General features: G+C 37.3%; 1 protein-coding gene across 1 annotated transcript in view; it reads left to right on the top strand.

Moving 5' to 3' along the window:
* Positions 1-25300, top strand: part of LOC136763088 (teneurin-2) — a 213857-nt gene that overhangs the window by 133408 nt on the left and 55149 nt on the right. The window contains exons 5-8 of the mRNA XM_066716811.1: positions 7069-7191; positions 14206-14411; positions 15922-16117; positions 19473-19574. Coding sequence (XP_066572908.1) covers positions 7069-7191; positions 14206-14411; positions 15922-16117; positions 19473-19574 — 627 coding nt within the window. The remainder of the gene's footprint in view (positions 1-7068; positions 7192-14205; positions 14412-15921; positions 16118-19472; positions 19575-25300) is intronic.

Here is a 25300-nt window from a genome sequence, read left to right as displayed (position 1 = left end):
GGTCTTCTTAGATCAGTGCTTCAGCTCAGAGCTAAAATGCTCTTATCAAAATACACCTAACATAATGCTACAGTAGATATGGTTGAGCACATGAAGTGTGAGATAATGAAACTGTATTAACCCATTTCTTCCTGGATTGTCTCACACAACAATGGAAACCAGGTTCCACGTGTTACCCTTACAGATGGTTTCATCAAGCTAAAACCATAGGCTTTTTATTATGCAAGATCAAAATCTTACATTTTAATTAATTAATTACATTGATTTTGGCTTAGACACACACATTGAACACTGGATAGCAGTAAATTACCTGCCCTTATTCTTCCACACTCAAACATTTGTCTTCCAGTTACAGATATACCGGTACTCTAGGACCTGCTAGGGAGTGTCTCACAAGTGTAAGCCGCACAGCATTTCCTTTCTTCTCTGATTCTTTGATATACAAATGGGTCGGTGCTTTTCTTGATATATTCGCTTGGGTTAATTATATTTTCATAAAATATTCTGCCCTCTCTAAATGAAACTTTTATTAATGCATCTTAAAAAATAATTACTAACTAAAGTATTACAGTTTTGCTACCATTGTAGATTGTTCCAATTATATCTCGTTTGATAATTTTCCTCGAATTCCTCGAATCCATCTTTAGTTATGTGTGACATTTATAATGCATGACATCACATATATGAATATAAACCAACATGTATGTATTATATATGAAAGTGCATATGAATTATAAATACAGAGCATGTGTGCTGTATATAAAGTGTTCGATTTCATACATCTTTTATGTCTGAAATTATGAGCATTCTTTCTGCGAGGGTTAAAAGCTAGAGGAGAGAAAGTTACAGTGGTTAAAACATAAATCCCAGAAACCTGTTTGGAGGAGAGCCATTCATCCTTAAACATTGCAACAATAACATCCATTTCATCAGAGAGAGTATCACAACTGCGCTTGCTCGTTCTCTTTTTTCCATCAGAAAAATTGACTCCATTTGCAGATCCTTAGAGGAATGCTATGCATGGTCTTGCCCGGATCATTTATATTGCAGTTCTGTTGTGTAAAATACCTGGGGCCACATTCACCACCTAAAGGCACCATTTTAGTTAATTCAGTCAGTGGGGGTTGGAGAAATAGGGCTCAGCATGGTAGTTCAACTAGAAAACCAACTAAAAGCAAAGTGATTGTGCCTTGAAATCATACTGGAATAAAATGGGGCAGTGCAATAAATCTATATTTCAGCAGTGCAAACAGAAATTGTATATTTTACCTTGTAAATCAATGTTCTTTTCAGCCTAAAGATCTATTCCTCAATGGCAGGATATTTAACCCTCACCTCCTCTCCCTAAATGCATTAAGGGGCCATATGGCTTGGCACATTTGGTGCTTGCTTTGATCTGTCTGGGAATTAAAAGTTGGCATGCATTGAGGTGCAGGGCGTATGGGCACACATTGTAGATAACACAATGAATTTCCCTCCAATGATTCATTCTTTGATGGAAATTAGTCTAGCTATTGTGCTACATCCTGGTTTGACTTCCAGGTCCCTGGATAAATATATCCCCTGTCACTGAAGTCCCCTAATTTATTTTAGCGTATAACACAAGAGGTCATGATATGAGGTACTTAATCCCCAAAATGGCCCAGTACAATCTATAAACTACTTGTTAAGACAACCTAGCATTTGAGTTACAATAAACTCCACACTTATTTAGTTATAAATGAACCTTCAATTTCCCTTTATTTGGCTTTTGGTCAAGAAAAGTCTGGAAACTGAAATGTGTGCAACAGACCGGAGTCTCGCACAGCTGTGGGCACACTGGCTAATTCTCAGTGTGCGTTGGTGTTGGTACCACATTTAGCTGATGCTCGGTTTACTAATGAGGCCTTCCGAAACAAAAGAAAAGTATTTGATCAATGCATACTACCAGCGCTCACTTATGGCTCTGAAACCTGGTCACTAAATGCAAAGATTTGACTTATTTTTAATGACACAAAGAAGCGTGGATGTATGCATGGAATAATGAGAAAAGATCAAAATGTTAAAATGGCAATGGTCCATTATATACACAGTAGATATATTATTACTTGATTTCTTAGCAGACACCCTTATCCAGGGTGATTGACAATTGTTATATCACATTATACATTATACAGATATATTCAGTTCAGGCAAAATAAAACATAAAAACAAATAGTTTGCCTTAGCATTTTACGAACTTGACTAAATTGTCTTTGTCAATAATATATTTCTGAAGAATATTTATCAATATTCGAATACAAGCAAAACTATAACCGTTATTAGAAATATATATATATAGTGGTAGAATGTTGTAATTTTTCTTACGCACTCACACACACACACACATATGCAAGTCTGCCTTAGGCTCCTAACTCTCCAAACAGTTTGTATACCAAAGGGGAATCATGCCAAAAGTTGAATAGTTTCCAAATAACAGCCTGCTGATTTCCAAAAATACCAAGGTTTTCTGATACAGCAGAGGATGTGCAAAGTTCCAAAAACAAAAGTTTTCTTCTCCCTCTTGACTGTCTGCTGAGAATAATATACCGACGCTGTGATGGGCTCTCATTCGTAGTCTAGCTTGGTCTCACCGTATGCTGTAGTTCTTTTCTCAAGATATTTATTCTTTAAATAGATCTAAAATAAAGAAAAGGCTGTGCTGCACGGCAATCCAGTGATGCAACACATGCATACTGTAGACTTCATGTATAAAAGTGTACGTACTATGTGAAGGCAGGAAATAAAAGTGGGTGCTTTGCTTTCTGTACTTTCCTTTTGTCCCCTTTCCTAAAACTCATCCTTGGGTTTCCATTTTGACTTTCATTTCCCCTTTTTACAGTAACATGCATGTTAAAAGTTTTTTTTCAATGGTATTTTTCTTACTGATATGTGGAGAACTGTACCATTAAAACACTCTGAAATGTCTCCTCACAGAATACACTTCACTGTGCATTAGTACATTAAACACTTTCTTCTAATTTAAACAACATTTAATCAATCACTGTCAAATAATCTCTCCCTTCAGTATCTGTCAGCCTTATTTTTATATCTATCAGGTTTATTGCCGAAAGAAAAACACTAAATTATTATTTTCCTCTACACAACCAGCTGCAATTAGTGTATTTTATGTGTAATATTCACTTGCTCTAGATATATTTACCAGCTTCTCAAATTCTGTAAGTAAGGCTTAGCACATGCTTAGTAGAGCTTTAATGTGAAATTGTACTATTTGTTTTAATCTTTCTCTGAGTTTGTATCCTCCAGCTTGAAAATTCCCCTCCCACATGGCTTGCACAACATATACTGATAATCTCTCGCACAGTAAGAAAATAGTCCTGCTTTTAAGGGAGCATTTAGTTCCTTGACGAAATGATAATTAGTAGCAAGGTCTACTTAAAGGCCAGGGTTGAGAACTACTGTCATAAAGCACTGTCACACACCTCCCAGCTTCTCCATGATTCAATTAAAGAGAGGTGATAATCACACACGCCCTTACCAGGACACATCAATCTTAGGCACTTGCTGATTATGTAAACACCACAGGCGGTTCAGGTTAAAAAATGAAACTGCATGGGCTAGAAACTAATGAGCTATGGGTTGTTGTTTTTTTTCTCCACCTCCATATTGAGGAGTAACAGCCAACTTTCTCACAGAACGAAAGAAGAGACCGGAGTGGAATCTATTAATATAATTTAATTTGCACTCATCTTGTCATCATCATTGTCTTTTTTTTCATCCATATATCATCATCATTATTATTATTATTATTATTATTATTATTATTATTATCGTGTGAATGAGTGTCATATGTTTTTGGATTGACACCTATATGACACCTGCCGACATTTTCTCCTGGAAGAAAAAATGTGTTAGGATTCCTTTTGCTATATTTGGTCCTAACTTTAAACACTATACCTGGAAGAAGTTGGTGATTCAAAACTTGTTGCCATATTGTGTGTTTTGCCATTGCGGGATAAACGATTGACCTTTAAAGGCATATCTGTAGTGAGTCTCGGCTTTTTCTGGAAGACAAAAGAAATGGTTCTTTTGACTATTCATTTCTGCTTTTAATTATTATCTTCCAGACCTTGAATGCACTTGGTGGTGAGAGATAGAATTTGACAAGACAAATTGATTTTCCCGACTGAGATTCAGGCCGATAGGGGAGCAGTGTGAAGTCTATGAAAAGATATTTAAAGAAGCACTTTGTTTCATTTGCATCTTCTCTCACTTTTTCCTTTTTTTCCCCTCAATTATATGATCATATGTGTAGGGAGTTTGTACCCTGGAATGGCGGTGAGCAATGCAACGGGATCATCGAGTCCTAACATGGCCTATCTGTAGTTGTGACAAGGAATACAAAATTCAAGATAAAGTGACAGACACACTGATGCATATCATATTATTCAACTTTAAGAGAGTTGATCTAAAGACCCCATTGCAGAATGATATTTAGTTGGGTCGGTGCCATATGCTTCCAGATCTCGTTTCCTCTTCATCAGCTGTGAGATGTTTATTTTACGGTGTCGTTGCTGTTGAGATGCTGGGTTTCTGGACAGCTCGTTTGAACACATGACAAACTAAGCACAATCAAACGCACAAAATCAAAACACATTTGAACAGTGTTTGCTACAAATTAGAAAATATAGAAGATGGGGGGGGGGAGGAAATCACTTTGTCTATCACTTATGTTCTGCATTTCCATAATCATTTTTCAGAGGGCATTGTACAGTAGCAAATTATATTATCCATCTGTTAACAGCCTGGTTGTTCTGAAACATTTTTTGTATTTTTTTTTTTTCAGTATACAATTGAACTCTAAAGAGGTGCTCAGTGACGATTACATAGCATTTCATTGCCTACGCACGAGGAAATAATACATATCTGAGACGTATAATTACCTTTCATCTTTTTTTCTTCTTTTTTTTAAATGTAATTGGCAACATCTACTCTATTTTGGAGCACCTACTTGACTCACAATAAAAGAGCTCGAATGACATTTGAGTATGGAACTTCCCACTGTGTCTTTCTTTAGCTGTCCTAAAGAAGTATAACACATTTGCATAGTTCTCTTCCTACCTTCTCCATTGAGCCAAGTGAAAAACCCCCCTGAACCACTACAGATAAAAGAAGGCTGTAACAATCCAATACCGATTTAATGTCTTATGAATTTTAGTGATAGTAACTACCCAGTTTCCTAGGTAACCTCCTATAGACGTACCTACTAGGCCCAGCCTTGCTTTCTTTCGTGTGTCGCAATTGTGTATCGAATCCAAACAGTTCCTTTCTCCAAAGACATTATGAATAGCAGCCCCTAGGCTTCATAGCAAGTGAATCATCCGCCCTTGTCTGGTGCTTTCAGTTTGTTGTCGTCATTGAAAAGCAAGACCACTTAAGCCTGGCATCAGCGGGTACCTGGGGACTCCTAATGGGAGCCATACAGAATGTCACGTACAGCACAAGATATTGGCTTCCACTGAGACCAGCGTCTGCCTTTCTGGGAGACGCACAGTGCCCGTTTCAATCTTTCAAAGGAAAGAGTGTGTGTCACAAAGGAGAACTGACATCAATTTACTCCTGCTATGCTTTCATTGGTTTGCATTCATGGACTGGCATGATCTTGGGACCAATGTAAAAGCAACTCAAAATAATGATTTGACTGTATGCTGATATTTATAAAAAGGATGCTGTCAAACATATCAAATGAAATAGTGGTTCTCATGTGGTTAATATATAATAAACCTGTTTAAATAGTGTAGAGGGGAAGTTACTATTTAATACAAAAACCCACATACCTGTCCCTGGGTATCATACTCCACGTCTTCTGATTGATTTTTAGGGCAAAGGAATGTGCATTAGAGTCTGTCTTTAATTTTCAACCATTCATTTAGGCCACACAAAGGCATATATCTAATGTGTCGAGGTAACAGGGCTCACAGTGTATTAAATGAACTCATAGAGCATGCAAACTTCTGTTTCAGGTAGCTGTTTTTGTAGTGTAGTGGGTTTGTCGCTCGGTTGAGGCAGGGCGGTTCAGGCGCCCTTAGTTTTGCTTGAGTTTGGAGCCATGCTGGGTCTGCCCAACCAACAATGGCACCGTGACTCGCTGCAATCAGATGGAAACTGTTCCCTCATTGAGCTTGCCATGGACTTTGAAGGGGGAGAGTATAACAGAAATCACAGTATGTAAAGCGAGGCCATTTCAGGGATGTCACGTCATCTGGATTTTTGTAAAACATTCAAACTCCCGTGTTTTGTCACTCCATCGGTGCCGTGGGGAGGTTTGCCTGGGATGGCAGTTCTGATCTGAGTGCAGTCTGACAGCCCATGCTACCCCTGTTTTTGTCCTTAATTTAAACATATTTTAATAGCTTTCTCTAATAGAGCCAAAGTAAGTACTGTATGAGCAAAAACCTTCATATATCAGTCTTTTTTATTGCAGTTTCTATTCCCTTGTGAGTTTTCACTGCTCCAGGCACAACGGGAATCGGTATTACAGGGGTTAGGGACTATTAGTTGGGGTTATTACCTTTCAACAGTTCCATAATCTCATAATTGATAATATACAAAAGCATTATGGCAATTTCATGTTAATGGTGAAAAAGCAGACTCCTTTAATTCTAATTAAGCATCTTAATGTTTTCTTGTTGTTGTTCTTTGCTTTGTTTTTTTGTTCCTGTACAGAGAAGAGGAATGGATTTTTTTTTTTTGTGTGTGCATTTTATAGGAATGTACATGGAGTTTTATTATTTATTTTAATGTAGGCCAGAAAAGCTTGTAATGCTCCTGAACATAGGGGTTGGCATCTAAAGAGCAATGGAGGCAGCAACATTTTGTCTAATTCAGTCTATTAATTGATATACGTTTTCTTTTGCCTTATTAAATTGAAGTACTTGAAGAAGATATAATGAAATCTCTGGAATAGCATCGGGTCCCTGTGGACGTGGTATAATTGGATAAACAGTGTCTGGTGTTCTGCTCTGTGCTGACAGACTCCGTTCTCAAAAGTACAGTAGTAATTGTTATATGTTTTTATTTCCTCTTAAGCCATGAACCTGCTAGGACTGAACTGGCAGCTGCAGCCGGCTGAGGGCCATGTGATCAACAACGGATTGAGCACAGGGTTACCAGGCAACAGTGATGTAGCAACAGTGCCATCTGGAGGCAGAGGTAATGATGTTGAGCATCAGAAACTCCAGTGTCTTTGCTCCTTCCCTGCCCCTCTGGTCATAATCATCCATGCAACAGCATTACGGCACAGCTCCGTCCTGTGTTCTCCCTAGTCATCCTCCGCTCCATTCCTTGGCTACCTCCTCGCTGCCCAGGCTTGTGTCGTTCTCATGCAGAGTTTGAGGGAGAAGGCTTTTAGACGGCCCTCGGATGTCCCATCGTTTTGCTTGGCTCCCTCCCCAACTCCCCCATCCCTCGTCCCCTGACCCCATTCCCGTCCCTCCCGCACCACCCTCTCTTCTTCTCGTGTGGCTGTCACAGACGTTTTCTCTCCAACTAGGACACTTTTAATCAAAGTGTGGATGGAGAGGCTTTATGGTGGCATGGCATCAACGCTTTGTTGTTTCAGCTGACTTCCTTTTTCAATCCTCATGCGTAAGCCGCAGATGTAGTAATGCTTCACGGCTCAATTCACCCTGTGATGAAAATGGAAGCAGCATATTCAAATACTCTGAGTAACTTTGCGTATTTGGGGGCATGATATTCATTTTTTTTGTTATTATTATTAGAATATAGGTGTCTGAATCTTTGTATATTAAAAACAAAAATCTTTGCTCTAAAATGTAACCTCTTGTATAATGTGAAGAAATGCAGCTGAAAGTGACTCAGATCTTTATTAACCTCACATTGATTCAGAACAATGATCTGCTGTATGTGCATCTGATTTCCACTACAGCTGCATACGGAAGAAAACGTGAGACTTTGCAAACTTGTCCTGGGTTTAGCGCTGCTGATTTCCTTATTCATGTAAAAAGAGTGGTGTTAGCACCAAGTCCAGTCTGAATACATAACTCTTTGTGCACAATACGTTTCTGATTTTACTTTACTTTCAATAATACTGCAACTTTGATGTTTAAGATGTCCTTGTTAATGTGAGACACAGCATTCAATTAAATAAAAATTTTGGGCACCCCGAGGATGAATGTACTTCACAAATCCCTGGCGCTCGAATGTCTGATAGAGAAATCAGGATTCTCTGAAGTTTGAAGCTGCCTATCTTAATGCAGTTGTGTGTCTTAATATTTTGCTTTCCCACTGTTCCTTGGAAATGCATGCAGGTAGAGACGAAGCTTGAATTAAAAATCACATTTCAGTTGTACTGTTGTTCAAGCCTTTTCAGAAATGTTAAGATTGTGTCAGTAAATGGTAATGGTTCCAGGGTAACAGCAACCTTTAACTAAATTGTAACTTTTCATCGTATTCGATTTTTGACATAATAATAATACATACATACAACATACATAACTATTTACAATTAATTCATTATAGAAGTCAGTGTTATGCAGACTTCCAGGCTGGATTCATATTTTGACTTTTGGTTACATGCTTGTTTTAGGTAGTGTGTGAAATTGCACATTGCATTACATATTACTAGATAGTCTTTATTTCTAATAAATAATGAGCCAGTTCCAAAATACAGCATTTGAAGTGAGGCATTGTTTCATTGTGGGGCAGGTTCTTGAAAGCTCAGTTTTAGAATAGGTGTCATCTAGAGCATTTCATGTCATAACTCAATTACTAATATCATGTAAGCACAATTAAACAGCGGGATAAAAAATTATAATCTAATAAAATAGTAATAATAAGCATACACATGAATGGGAAATAGATCTGGTTACACATTCAGAAAATGGGATGCATGACTCACACAAGCAATTGTAATTGCCGCTTCTAATCCAAATGAAATGAACATCCTGTGAAAAATGTGAAGAAAGGTATCAGCCAGATGGTTTAATATCCAGGTATCATTTTAAAATTAATTGACATGGCATTGGAGGCGAAAGTGTTTATTTATCATGTAGACCCTGAACCAGCAATTATGGTAAATTAGCATTAGTTGTTTGATATAAACACGTACCCAAAAGGTTGTCAATGGAATAATCCTATCACTGAAAAAATGCAATACCTGAAGTTCTCTTCTCCAAGCTTAAAGATTTGCACTACTCTTAAATCCCCTGTAATCAATAGGAACTGATCACATACGTTCCTCACTACGAGGCACAGCTGGCAGGCTGAGGGATTTCTGCACAGCTGCTGTTTCAAGCATTATTAATTTCATATCCAAAAACAAACAAACAAATAAAACCGTTATTTCATCCTCGTTCTGAACCAAGGTTGCGCCATCCATGTTACAGATAGTTACACATTTCAAAGACTGTATTGGGAGATCATTATTTGTCTTTATTGTTTTTCTTTGTATTATTATTAAAACATGTCCTTGTAAAGTAGTTGACGGTGTCCGTGTTGTGAGTATAATTGAGCCAGTATTCAAAAGGAAGCAAACCAATTGTTAAAATAAGGCAAACTTCTCTGTCTTGCTCTTTGTGTATTCCCTGTGCTGTTTGATTTAACTAGGCAGTCTATTTCTCTTTAGTCAGAACCTCCTCTGAGATCCTGACATGGCACCCCTACCAAACTGACAAGGAGTGTAAGTGTGGCTGGAGAGTGACCTTTTGTGATCTGATTACTCTGTTTCTGGTGTAAGGCTTTATGAGAGCTGCTGGAAATATTTATTATGGAATGAGTGTCTCGCTCCTTCTCTCTCTCACACACATATACACGCTCACAAAGCAAACATGTTTCTTATACTTCACTTTATATTTTAGCCCAGAGCTAAGAAGCAGTTATGATTTTATACATTTATTTAAAAAAAACAGATTGCTAACTGCAATGGAACGCTCATATAGACACACACACAGAATCTGACACACGATGGTGTTGGTCCAACAGTGACTCCATATCAGGGACAGTGGACCTGCAGTGTCAGCTGGAGGGCAATCTCGATTCCTACAAATACAGCCCTCTCACTGGCAGGAGCTGCTGCTGTGCTGTGAGCCCAGCTTTACCAGCCAAACACAGCCCACCCTGTCCCGGCAGTACTGCCAATTCCGTTTCATGGCGAGGAAAATCTCACGGCAGTTGGTGACTAGCATGCTGGTTCTTTCACCTAAAGAAGTGTAGTGTAAGATTCATCATGTCTTCAGAGCCCACGGTTATTCACCTCATATTGTATGATCGTGTATTTAAAATCTGCTTGTGTCTTTACACTGAACTCTGTGTAAATGCCTTATCCAATCTTTGTATTCTCTTTGTGTTCCTTTGGTTACAATAAACATAGGGAATTATTCTGTGAAAAGGATCTCTTATCACTGGTTTTACTTACACTTTACTTTGGAGGAGATCAATTATTTAATTATCATGGCTTAGAACAGGGGTAGTCAATACGGGATGTCCTATATAGAGCTTGTGTTCCAGTCAGTGAGTTGATTGCTTGCAGATTCCCGGTTCGAGCGTCTCTGTACGCGTTCTAGACTGGGTCAAGAGCAGAACTTTGTACTTGTCAAAAAAAAAAAAAAAAAAACAGGTATTCGGTTTGCTTTCCTGATTTCTAGAATTAATCAGCTAATTAATCGTGTGGACATATTTCAACCTCGCCTCCAAAATATACAAGTGTATACACACATGACCAGGGGGCTCATGGTGCCATAGCTTGTGTTCACCTAGAAACTCCTACATCAGAGGCAAAAACAGCTGATGTCCAATGAAGACGCATATTTCTAGTAGCTCACACATCGAGAATTGTGCATCCTCACCCGTTTCAATTACAGAGACCCACCGACATAGATCTGTGATTGACAAGCACCAGAAACCATGTCTAGTTTGCTGCACAATGTCAGTTGATATGTGATTTTTAGCTGGTGTTATGTGGTTGTGAAGCAAAGATATGTTTGAGTCCAGATCTGCCTGATTTCATGGAGATTTTGAGCTGTGTTTTTGGACTCCGAAATGACTCAGAATTGTGCAATTTCTGGTCTCCAGTTGTCACAATCTTGTGGGGGAGGACCCCCAGACCCCCGCCCTGAATTACTCTCAAAAGGCCCTAATTTTTTAAATTAATTTTGTGCAGTGGACAGTGATAAAGGGAAATGGTAAAGACTTGAATTTAATAAGGCTTGAAAGTTTATATTATGTTTATGTATATGCCTACAATAATCTTTAACATTAAAATTAAAAGTGGTCTGAAACAATTTCAATACTAATATTTACATTTATTTAAACGTTTTATTGTACTTTGTTAAATGAATGTACTAAATATAAGCAACTAGGTATATTACTAATTCACAGAATTGTGTGTGTTGGAAAGGGGCATTTGAAGGTGTGATTCCCCCCCCACCCCCCCGATGTCTGGACCTTGAATATACCTTGACCAAGAAATTTGGACCCTGACACAAAATAATTGACTACCCCTGGCTTAGAAGTTTGGATCGTATAGAATGTGGTGTAGTGTTTACCTTAAGGCATTTTTTTTTCAACTACTGAACACCACACTAAAAATAAGAAAACGGGAAAAAAAACAGGCCAAAGTATTAATTACAAATAGGAGGTCACTTCAGCAATGTCTTTACACTAAAATGGAATTTAAAGCACATAATTAAATCCATAAAAAAGATAAATTGTATATCATTAAAAGGTGCCTGAGTTAAATTATAAATTTAAATCATCTTAAAAAATCATTTTCACTTAAAATCCTTTTCAGCAAAATGGTGCAAATTACATTTTAATGTAAAAGCCTTGACCCTGAGAAGCTTCAAATGCAAGCTCTTAAGGTAAAGGATTAATATAGCTTGCCATTGCATGCCTGCCATTCCAGAATTCATGTGTTTGTGTGTGTGTGTATATATATATATATATATATATATATATATATATTTATTTATTTTTTTTCCACATTTTGATGTGTCAGAGTTTCATGTATTTAAATTATGACCCCCTTATCTAGACACCATACTCTACACTGTGGGGGAAAAGGTTTATATTGTAAAAAATTTATGTACTGTATATTAAAAATAATTATCCATAATTGGATAAATTCTACACCTCCCTAATTAATACTTGGTGGAAGCACCTTTGGCAGTGATTACAGCAGTGAGTCTGTTGGGATAGGTCTCCACCAACTTTGCACACCTAGATTTGGTAATATTTAAAAAAAATTCTTTACAAAACTATTCAAGCTCTGTCAAGTTCCTTGGGGAGAGTTGATGGACAGCAATCTACAAGTTATGGCTCCAATTTCTGATTGGATTTAGATCGGGGCTCTGACTGGATATTTAACTTTTTCTTTCTTCATCACTCCAGTGTAGTTTTGGCTGTGTGCTTTGGGTCATTCTCATGCTGAAAGAACATCCATGCCAGTTTCAGCTTTCTTGCAAAGGGCAGCAAGTTTTCCTCAAGGACATTTCTGTACTTTGCTTCATTCATTTTCCCTTCTAAGTGCCCCAGTCCCTGCAGAAGAACAGTATCCCCATAACCTGAAGCTGCACCACCGTGCGTCACAGTAGGGATGGTATTCTTTGGGTGCTGTGCTGTGTCAGGTTTGCTACTTTAAATTGGGATTCAAAGTGAGCTTTCTTGAGTGGCTTTCTTCTTGCCACCCTACCACACAGGCCAGATTTGTGGAGTGCTTGGGATATTGTTGCCCCATGCACACTTTGACTAGTCTTGTCCATAAAAGCCTGTAGCTCTAGCAAAATTACCATTGGCCTCTTGGCAGCCTCTCTGATCAGTCTCCTGCCTGCCTGGTCATCCAGCTTGCAGAGACAGCCTGATCTAAGCAGGGTCTTGCTATACACCTTCCACTTCTTAATAATCATCTTGATGTGCCCCAAGGCCTTTGACGTTTTTTTTAATACATTTCCTACAAATTTCTATTTATTTATTTTTTTCACTTGGAAAAGCGAAATAAGCGAAAAACAAATATATGTATTTAAATGTGTTTTAATTCTACACCCTAAGGCAACAAAAGGTGAACATTTTGAAAAGGGGGCTAGACTTTCTATAGGCACTGTGTGTGTGTGTGTGTGTGTGTGTGTGTATATATATATATATATATATATATGTATATATGTATATACACACACACACAGTATTATCAGAGTAAGGCAGACACTTAATTCTTCACGCCTCTGCAGACCTGGTGATTAATGTTGGAGAAAAACAAACAGGAGAATTACAGTCAAAAGTTTTACCTCATGGAGCCTCCACAAAGAGGTCTCTGCGGAGTGTTTGTCTCTTTCTTTCTTTGTAATCCGCCATATCAGCAGAGTTTACTGCTTATGGGAATAAGGGAGGGTGGCAGATCAGGCTGCCGTTATTATTATATTGTGTGTTTTCCACACAGTCCTAAACAATTACTGTACAATAGTGATAATTCTGCAGTCTCTGTGCAATACTGTTGGAGAATGGCATTAGCAGCTTAAGGGCATGGTTTTTGTAATGGTGTCCCTTCAGGGACTGTGAGCTGTATTTCCTTTCTCATATATTTATTTATTTATTTATGTCTCTGATAACTTCTTAATGAATTCCAGACATCAATCTGTGTGTGTATAAACCAAGTTTTGAAATTATATGTATAAAGAAAATTATAATAATTATAATAATAAGGTTGTTGTTATGGTTGTGGTTGATAATATAGTTATAGTTTTGGCTATTATATGTTGTGGCTGTAAAATAACTTTTTTTGTTGTTGTAATAATACAGTTTCATAATACATGTATTATTGTTAATAACAAAATATTGTTAATTTTATTTAATTTTTTATGTTTAAAATTGTATTTTTTACACAAGAAAAGTATAATGTATGTCTATAAAATAAACTAGAAACTGACCAAAAATATTCTGTGTAAGAAAAGAGGTTTGCTCAGTTGACGCTCTTGTTTAGCGGCTCACATTTTCTTTGGGAAATTGAGATGGTGTTTTTTACTAAAGTGCTTTTCCATATCATAGCATGGTTTCGGCTGTGTAGTAAGTGTTTCAGCTGTATGCTTCTCCATAAATGTTGTTGCACCTGCATTTGATTTTCTTCCTGCTGTGTTGTCCGCTGACAAATCAAAAACTCACATGTTCCTAACTTCTTTGTAGTAACAGTTTGTTTGTTGGTTTTGCTCTGGCTCCCAGGACCCTGGGCTTTTCGGAACAGCAGTATTGACACGGGCGACCTGGAAGTGGGCCGGCGAGTGACACAGGAAGTCCCCCCGGGAGTGTTCTGGAGGTCACTGCTGCATCTGGACCAACCTCAGTTCCTCAAATTCAACATCTCCCTGGGAAAAGACGCGCTGTTTGGAGTTTACATCCGTAAAGGACTGCCACCTTCACATGCACAGGTAATACAGAAATCCAACACGCTGAACATGCTAAGCTACCACTACTACTACTAATAATAATACATTTAAGAATTGTACAATAATACATTTTACAAAAAATGTTACAATAATCATAATTATTATATAAATGTGATTGGCAGCATAATGTATCAATCTGATTCAGTGTTACTGTTAACATAGTCACTGTTGAGGCTTGTCTACAATATGTCAGCAAAGCTTTTCTTACCAGCAATATTTTTTGAAAGGTTAGCACAATTGTAGTCTTAAAAATGAAGATGAAAGGTGTCAAATGAATAGCTTTTTTTATTTTTTATCTCTGCTTCATATTTCATTACATGGTTGGCATACTTTGAGAGCAAAACAGTGTTTTTTAGTTACTGCTGCTTAGAGAGGTTTTTACCTTCTGACTCAGAATAGTGCCTAAGAATAAAGAGCTGTTCTTCTCCCTCCCTCCCTCCCTCTGTATCCTCCAAAAAGCATTTTTTGTGGACCTTTAGTGAACAGCTGGGGTTAGAGTTGTCAGTTCTTTTGAGCTGGAGTGCAGCTGGAGAGTCTGGTGAACTTCAAAGATTGTCAGGAAGACCTTGAAGTCAAGGTCCCCTGCTGGAGGAGTGGAATGATGTTATCTCGACACTTTGTACATGTAAAGCTGCTGGCAGTTGTGTTTTGAACCAAGTGGAGTTGACTAAGACTATTGCCAAGCAGTCCAGTTGGCACTGTGTTTGTCAAGTCAAAGCTGAGTTAAAGGATGCAGGGGAACAAAGACTTGCACCGTTGCAAAAGAGGTGAAACTCTGTGGCAAATTCCTGATGTACTACAGTAGTTCAACTGTACATCCAAGCTTTGTTTCAGGGCTGGGAGAAGAGAGCACAAAGGAGTTTCATTCATATACCAAGCAGAAGGCAAGATTCAAAGAGTTGAAACTTTGTGTGTAGGAAAGTGCCGGGGATTTTACTTTGACTTTGACATTTAAGTCCTTACAGTAAAATAAAAGCCAGTTTGTACCATAGGATGCTCTAGGCTTATCCAATCTTTTATGTATTACATCAGGAAAGAGTACTAGACTAGAAACAACACAATGTATTTTTAATTATATAAAGCACAATGCTTAATGTGGTTTGAAAAGCCAAATTCCAGAGAAGCTTGGCATTTACCTTATTGGTATGCATTACATTTGATTAATGCATTTAAGTAGTTGCAATAATAATTAACATAAATAGGGTCACTTTGCCAGACCTGCTGTCTGACATGTATTTATTGCTTCAGAATCTTTGTTCTACCATATTTCTGATAGAAAAGAAATGTGAAATGGAAATGTGAGGAGTGGAAAGCATTGTTGTTGTCCTTATTTGTTCTGTTAAGGGTCGGTCTCTGATATTGTGAGCAAAATATATCTATTTTATCTAATATGTAGCAACCATAATGTGTATTCATACATTGACTAGGTAAATGCATCAATGAATTCCTCATGTACAGTAACCTCCCCTGCCCTGTGCTTGTGTGTGAGCAGTATGACTACATGGAGCGGCTCGATGGGAAGGAGAAGTGGAGTGTGGTGGAGTCCCCCCGTGAGCGACGCAGCATCCAGACGGTGGTCCTCAATGAGGCGGTGTTTGTGCAGTACCTGGACCCAGGCACTTGGCATCTGGCCTTCTACAATGATGGCAAGGACAAGGAGTCCGTCTCTTTCAGCACTGCTATCCTAGGTACATTCACTTCAGCTCCTTATACTTGGGACAAGTGGCATCTTCTGTACAGCTGCCTTTCTAAATCCACGTGTGGAGTCATACAATATGGTATGGAATATAGTCTTCTCTAGGTACATACTAGACTGTAAGAAAAACATGTGGCTTTGTCTGCAGCGACACTGAAAACTAGTTTATGTTTTGAATATTGAGGGTAATTGACCATACATTAACTGGGAACAACTAATTAAAATAATGTGTTTCTTTAACAAAAGGATTGTGTTTTGCACTATGAGTCTCAGGACACATCATTAGGTGCATTAGGTTGTTGTTTTTTCAACTTGGTGACCAAGTTGCATACAGATGTGAAATACTGCATCTAATTAGAATAAAGCATTAGTCCATACATTCATATATTTAAGGCCTTTGCTTTTGTTCCTTTTGTATTCTTCTGTCAAGACAGCATCTGTAATGTGTCGTTCAGGTCTAAAATGTGTTTTGCTCCGCAAGGAAGCTTGTACAGAGATTAAAGTTATTACTTTCAGTAGAAAGGGCTAAAAAAAATTGCATTGCATTTTGCACAGAATCAGTCATGCAGATTAAACCTAAAGATCTCAAAGATAGGGCCTAGGGTTAGAAAAAGCAAAACAAACAACATCTACAACAGTGCGTGGTTTAATCTATTCCGTCTACTCATATCATGTTGATTTATTTTTTTCTTTAAGGTTTAGTGTTGAGTTGTCAAATTGAATGAACACTTGACAGCACAAATACCTATAGCTGTGCATGGCCATGTAAGTCGTGAAGCCTTGTGCAGGGTTGTGTATAGTGAATGGGCTTCCCTGTGTAAGTTTGTAAGACATTTTGAATATATTGTAGCTACAAACAGTAGTCTCATGTCTGGAAAGGAAAGTGTATTCTGTATAATATAGATTTAAAATGATTCAAATAAATAATGCAATTAAAACTCTACACTGGAAGCGGTGTGGGGTCGGGGTAGGTCTGCTATACACTTATAGAAGGAAATTGCTGGTGTCTTTTCTAGCTGTAGGTAGTCTCAAGGACAACCTTCATACTCCAGTAAGTTAACAAGTACTTAAAAAAGTGAAGCACATCAAATTAATATGTTACTAAAGTCTCAATGACTTGGGACTCGATAGAAATGTGTGTAATTTCGAAGGAACCGTTAAATATATAATGATTATGTTATGAACTCTCTTGGTAGAGCACTTTCATCAGAGTCTCAATCCCCAAATTTTTTACAATAGAAACCTTTCCAAACAATCGTGCATTAAGTACAACCAGCACTGAAGTCGAAAGCCGCATTAAATGCTAGACAGACATGTTTTGGGCACTGACTCTGAGATTAGCATATATACATAACATTGCTATGGCAAAAAGCCCTGTGGAAATGTGGAGAGGACTTCAGATGTATCCAGAAGAAAGCATGTCCTAGCGCCACGTGGAAACATTGGATTAGAAATACTGTTTCAGAAGAGGGAGTGACAACTATAAATCCAGCAGCATCACTAGGGACCATCTTATTTTCCTTTGATATCTCCCATCCCTATATCAGTCAGTCTCGTCCGTCCTCAGCTTCTGAGATCTTATAAGAACAATCTTCAAGGTGGATTAATTGCTGACTGGTTAGTGGCTGAAGGGTTTCAGAATAAAAACTCATCAATCTATCATGCCCCAGCTCAATGTACAGTTAAGAACCGCCTGGACTAATAGGTTTATTGTCTAGAGAGTCATCCAATTTATGAGTCCTTGTTGCTTTGGTATCCACTTTTTCTGCTTAAACATGCTGAATTATAATTTGATATATCTCTAACCTTTCCATTTAACCTTGTGCAGATTAATTGTCAAATGGCCTACTTTTAAAGTTGTAATACTTCTCTTATCTAATTAAATGTCACAAAGTCATTAATTTTAATAAAACAATAATAATAGGGTGAAGACAACCTTTGTTAAACTGACAGAAACAATTGAAAGAAAGCTGGCATTAAAATGATGAGGTTCTTAATTGGGTGTAAAGGGAGGTGAATGTTAAAATAATATTAATATTGCCATTAATTCTTCTAATGTGCATAGTCAAATATTGTATTTAGGAATGCCTTCAAAATCAATTAAAGGTTACAATTAGCTTGATTAATAGGATTGTCTTTTGGTTGTCCTATACAATATCATGATTGTTGATATTATTTTTATAAACGTTACAGATGCCCTTAACCATATTTGTATTATATGAAACACAAATAGAATTCTTCTTTATAGAATGGATGACACAATTATAAAATGGGTCCGTTCATCTTTAAATTGTGGCAGATAAATTAAATAAAACACTTGCTCTCTAATTCTTCAGTTTAGGATTTTTTTGGGCAAATGTTTCCGCTCACGCTTTGTCAGTTAATTTTGTCAGCAGCTTCACATTCTCAATTATTTGTTCACTCCCTCGTTTAAACGCAAATGTATCCCTTGGATCATCTCATTAATTTCACAATCAGTAGTTCAAAAATAGTAATAGTAAAGTGATAAGACTGGTTTTGTAATTGATAGGACTGTAGGTAGTGTTTCTATGTTGGCATTCAATAGTGCAATAAATTGGGGGCTGCTGGGATTGATGCCAGAGGTAATGACTTGAGGTAATCGGAGACAGTAAGTGTAATTAGCAGCTCTACAGATGGCAGCGTGGGGACAGCCCTATATTGAACCACAGCTCCGGCAATCTGACATTTGCAAGCAGACTGTCTCCTGACTCACTCTTCCTACTAAGCATTTACTCACTCCTGCACTCCAACACGCCTCCTCTGCCTTCAGTCAGCCTGCCTCTCGTGTCTCTCCAGAATTAAACTTTTGGCATCTTGTATAATTATAAAAAGTTGTTGTGCTGTAAATCTGATATGTTAGGCTGTTATTGTCGTATTGTATGAGACTGGATTGACAGAACAAAGTCGCAGAATGATCCCAATTAACACATGAATCAAGCTGAATGTCATCTGAACTCAAAAATAAACAAGAAAAGGCGTTTTTTTTAGATATTCTTTAGATATTAAAGGTTAGCAACATATTCCAAAAAACAATTGATCTAAGAAGAAAAAATTGTTTACATTTTTAAAAGTATTGACTGAGGTAGTGAAAGCAGTTTGTTACATTCAGGGACATTCTTGTGACAAAACTTGGAAGCTCTTAGCGTCAAATTAAAAACTGCTCTACTCGAGAACCGTTAATGTGTACGTTACCTCTGGCACACAGGCCTAGTAATTCTGTGACAGTATGATCATATTTGATGTCAGATAGCATATACCTGTCTGTATTTTACAAGCATGTTTCTTTTTTTAGTGTTCACTTGTTTGATTTTCCTTTTTTTTTGCAGACTCTGTTCAGGAGTGTCCAAGAAATTGTCATGGCAATGGAGAATGTGTTTCTGGAGTGTGTCACTGTTTTCCGGGATTTCATGGGACTGACTGCTCAAAAGGTACAGTTCCAGCTGCCTGCCTGTCCTTTTCATTCCTCTTCTCCTTCATTGTCTTTTTATTCGTATTCTTGTTATTATTTGTGGTAGTGGTAGCCGTAGTAGTATTCAAAAGTAACACTATTATCAATAGTACTAGTAGTAGCAACTTTGTTCGTTATTCGCTATTTTTAAGGACTAGAATAAGCAAAATGTTTAATATTAATGATGTCAGGTGCCGGAAACAATACAGGAAGTCAATAAATGGAGTGTAAACAAAAAATGCAGCAAAACATATATTATTTGATTACAGAACTACAATAATAATGATAATTATCATCATTATCATAATAATAATTATCATAATAGAAATGGTATTTAAAAAATGTAGAGAACTTTTAGATGAGTTTCCAGGTGACGTTTTTCCCCCACCACATAATTTATATGTTAATATTTATTTCCTTGGTGTTCTTTTTTTTAACATATCTATCAATTCTACTTCATGTATGTATTTGTATTATTTTTCCATTTTTTATTTTTATGTTTTATTGTTATTATTTATTTCTTATGGCTTCCTCCACCAAGGACGACGTCATTTTTTTAAATACAAATCCAAGGGTAGGTTCTCCAACGTTTTTTCCCCCCACACTTGTTTTTCCTTTGTTTTAATTCCTCCTCATTCTCTCACTCTCATTGTCAGAAGATGAAGCGCTGACCTTGGTAGACTCAGGCGGTGCCTAATTTTAAAACATTCAAGCATTTGAAGTGCAAATATTCAGTGGAAGGGTTTGTCTTATAGTCCATTGAGGTAAAGACACATACGTGTACTTCAGCAACATACTGAGTTGTATTGCTTGCCCAGAACAAACTTAGTACAGTGATGCGAGAGCTGAAGTTCCCAGGACATTTCCAGTATCTCAATATGTACTGAACATGTGTTGTGACTGCCCTTTCAAACATGTCAAGTGTATTTTTTATTTTATTTATTGCATTGTATATTTTTTTAATGGCCCTCTTTTCTCAACTTGTTTTCTCAACTCATGTGACGGTGCTTGTTTACAATGAGCGGAGAACTGATTGTTTTTTTTCCATGAATTATAAATTACTTGCTCGGATAGCTTTGGCTGGTATCCTTCATTTCTGTGCCTTTGCCCTTTAATAATACAGGGCTGAGCATGCCCTAGATGAAGGTTAAAGAAACATCTGCCGTGCAATCAGAGCTGTAAGTGTCATTTAGATCAAAGGTTTAGTCGAGCACTTGACATGCACTCGTACCACTCGAACTTCTTTGTGTGTTGGTCTTTATAATGGATTTCCTCTTCTGTGGGAAACAAACAAACTACAAGAAATTGATATACAAAATTAAAATGAAATTAGTAAATACAGTATGAAGAAATCCGACTACTGGCATGGCCACTCTGGTTTTAATTAGTTTAGTACCACATCTGCTGACTAACTTTTAATTGTTATTGGACCAGAATGGGTAATTTGCACCCTTTGGCATGTGGAGAGCTGAGAAAGTGCTGGCTTACTTAAAAAGTGTGGAAACTCTAATCAGCATGTTTATGTGCTTCAGTCTGCCCTCTCGTACTATACGGTGTTTAGCAGATCAAAGGCTTAGCTCGCAGGAATGGCGTGGGTGATGTTGGAGTGGCTCGGCAGATGTCTCTACGAGCTCCGCAATGTGTTTGGAAAAGCTCTGGCTTGTCATCTCTGCTGATTCAGAGGAAACTGACGCTCAGATGTGGGGCTAGATATTACCGAGTCGAATGAAATTCTTGACTTAGTGACTCCCCACGACTGAGGAGATATGAGACGATGGCACTGACTGAATATCAACCACTGAGTCAAGCCAGCATGGATTTTGCTGTTTCCGTGTGGCACAGCATTACACCTTTCTTTTCCATTATTCAGCTCATTCTGCTCTAAATATATCGATGATGTGAATGCTATTTATTTTGAGGGTATGGGGTGGAATTGAATAGTAGTAGTAGTAATACTTTAGTAGTAATGTGCCTCCTTAGTAGCAGTAGTTCTTGTGCTAGTTTGAATACAATTCAGGTATATTTTTCCGCAGTCAGTGATTTGAGACGCTGCTTTATTTCCTCATCATCAGTGTCATTATAAAACTGTGAATACTGCACATCCACAGAGGAAGAGACTCTATTGTTCTTAGCACATGTGTGGTGCGTGTTTCAAATCAAACACAGCCTTCTTATGAGAGTACCGGAGAAATGTGACTGTACAGCATAGATGTTAAAACTGGCATCACACGAAAGGGTTGATTAGATCAAGTTATTCCTTGGTGAAATGAGCCACAAATGGATTTTGATCAACACACTTCTTTGAGATCGCAGGGGAACCCCTCTGGGCTACACTTACATTGCTGCATCCTGAGATTTGCCTTTAAAAATAACAGAAGCTGCTTGATATAACCTACGAGGTGGAGGGAGATGTGAGTTTTCCCAGTCCTGTTGTAAGATCTTGTCTGAAGAAGCGGTGGGACATCCCAGTGAGGTTTCAGTTGACACAGTTTGCCATTGAGTTGCAGTTAGTATTCCAAAGAATATGAGTCTGAACAAACAGCAACTTCCACATAAATCACTAGTATGAATGAGATGGCACAACATTGGGCTTGTTTACTTTAAAAGAACATTGCCACGCGGTCACCTATCACTTCTAAGACAGCTGTTTGTTTACTCTTGGTACAGAAAATGGATATGAATGATAAATAAATAAACCATATATAAAACACACTGACACAGAGAATTCCCAAGTGTTTGTTGAAAGCATTTCCTAGTGTCTCAAATTCCCAAAGATTTATTTTTACTTATTTACTTTTTATTATCAAAATAGTCTATCTGAGCAAGACAAAGAGAAGAAATATATATTTGAGCACTGAGTAGCAACAGGCACTGCAATCAACTTTTACAGCAATGAAAGCTATTGGAATTCACTGTCCAGTATTAAATATGTGTGAGATAAAGACAGAACTTATTTTGGAAGTCGTGACTGTCTTTCATGTTATTGTTGATATTTCTATAATGTCATCAATGCAATAAATATGATGATGAAGGGCTTTATTTTGAAACAATACAGGCATCTATGCAAAATGATTAATATAATATTAGCTATGGTGAGAGTCAACAATATGCTGCCCTTTTTATTCTTGAGCATAAACACAAAACAAAGTTAATAATAACAATGGATGGATGTAATGTATTCAGATCCAGAAATGCCTTGTCGACATGTCAAGAATTGCCTTCTTTTGTAAATAAGTGTGATGTATTATTAAAACAGCAAAAGTAGATAATATTGTTTATTGTTTTTTCAGCTTCTTATTAGACATGGTATAAACAAGAATAAATCCAAAGAGCAGTCGTCATTATAATTCAGAAGTAATGCGTGACTGTCCAGGGCTGTTCTCCATCTTGATTTGAATTGATGAGTAATTGATACCGCAGAAGGTTTTAGTCATGTGAAATAGGACTACATCAAAGGAAATATTATAGGGCGAAACACCAAAACCGTATATATAACTCTGTGCAAATGAGTGTGTTCCTTTTGATCTGGTGTGGAAACAAATTACTTTGAGGGTAATTTGACTGACACTAGAAAGTTGTGCCTAAGGCCATGAACTGTTCATGTAATGATATATAGGAGGTCAGGGAACCAATATCTTCCATTGTTCATCAGAGAGCTGGGCGATTAATAGTTTAGTTATCACACTGTTCAATTACATTTAATTACATTTTTTAAGTGACATTGCACCAATTTTGTTTTATGTGTAAGCTGCTGTGATTGGATTGCCACAAATGAGAAGGGATCGTTTTTGTTTTGAAACAAGACAAAATGAGTGCTTAATCCCAGAGAAGACTCCGAGAGACTTTTCCTCAAAGAAACGGCATGGATTATATCCCTCTCAGACAGAGCTGGTACAATGTGCCCGATGACGCGTTTAGGATAAGCAACGTTAAAACACACCTTGGTAATACTGTGGTTTTAAAGAAGAATATATTAATCATGAAAGGACTGTGTTGTGTCTGCAAATCAAAGGTATAAAATGAGAGCGCACTGGATAGTAAGAATGGATTTTTGTATAATTTGCAATAGGAAAGATTGTGTTAAATATTTCTATTACAAATTACTGTATATTTTAACACACAAATTCAGCATTAGTTTGAAGTTTGTAACTAATTGCAGACAACTGCATGAGGAATTAAAAATACCACCGACATCTATAGGGGCAATAATAAACATGTGTTACATGTACTTTTGGGCATTCTATCAGTTACCTCCAAAACATACCAGCATGTCCTTAATTATATCCAGAAGGTTCTTTCAAATACTGTGTCTTTGAGGAATGACTCTACAGATTATACCACAGAGACTGCTTAATTTGGCTGAATTTGAAGCATATGTATTTCTAAATTCTAATATATAAATTGCCCACAACTGCCATTTTGTATTTGTTTGCACCTGAATTGTATGTTAGAGCTTTCGATCATAGTTGTGTATGAATTGGTGTGCCTGTTTTGGTTTATTTGTATTTACTTAGTTTGTTTAGTTGAAGTCGCTGTTCTTTGTGTTTCCCTTTTTCTCGCCGTGTTTTGCAAATATTCAGAGATTCTTGCTTTCCCATCACATTCTTGTTTGTACTCTTTTCAGTGACTTATCTAATGTGTTTTCTTTGCACCAAGATATCTGTTGGGCCCACTTTTTATCTCTGCAACCACAATGCTTCTTGCACAGAAAGACATCTATTTGGGCATCTTATATTTTGTTGAATATGCTTTCAAAGCTAGCTAGATTTTTCAAACCAAGAGTTTTCAATATAAGCCCCTAAGACTTGTCACTGTAATGTTTTTTGTTTGTTTGTTTGTTTGTTTGTTTGTTTGTCTGTTTTATTTTATTTTATTCTAGTTGTGTGCTTTCAAATTGTATTCAGCTCACACTGTTTATCATTTAGGATTAGATTACACATGGCTTGTTCAAAAGCCATCTATTAATGTTAAACTGAACTTTGGACATTTAACGTTTTATTGGTAGACACGTCTCTCATACAGACTAGTACGCCGCTGTAAGAGAAGTTAATTAAGATTAATTGGTTGAACCCCCAAGGTCCTTGGAATAAAGAATATATTTGTTCTGCCTCTTTGCGTTGGACTTGCTTCTAGCTAACTAGAATTTGAAACACAAGTTCTTAGACGAAAGCACTAGCTTGACCGTTGATAGTTAAAACATCATATTCCTGCACATTACAGAAAGGTCACATCGCTTCAGGTAATTTAAATTATTTTCATTAATCAAGGACATGACCCCCCCCCCCCTCTTGTGATCTGCAATAACTTTCCTGGTTTTAATTAAAACATCTGTATACTTTTAATTCCATCGATCTCCTAGGAGGGAGGTGTCAGGATGTTTAACACAGCTCAGTGTGGGTTGGATTTTTTTTTACTGAAGTAATTAAATACACCCTAGATTAATTAAGCATTTTGAAGGATACCTTTAAAGAGAGCATCTACAAAATCTCGGCTGTCTCTCCGTTTCTCTTTCTCCCTTCCCTTAAGCGCAAACCTCATGCCACTTAACAGTAACAACAAGCCAACGCTCACAAGCCATCGTTCACCCAGAACTGCTCCTTACACTTCCTGACCTACTTTCTTTTCTTTTTTTTTGTAAATTATAATTATAATTCTATAGCAATGCAGCCTTATTATTTTTAACATGTTTATATTTCTTTATAATCC

This window comes from Amia ocellicauda, chromosome 11, assembly GCF_036373705.1.
Source record: "Amia ocellicauda isolate fAmiCal2 chromosome 11, fAmiCal2.hap1, whole genome shotgun sequence".
Classification (NCBI taxonomy): Eukaryota; Metazoa; Chordata; class Actinopteri; order Amiiformes; family Amiidae; genus Amia; species Amia ocellicauda.
This window is presented reverse-complemented; position numbering and strand designations above follow the sequence as displayed.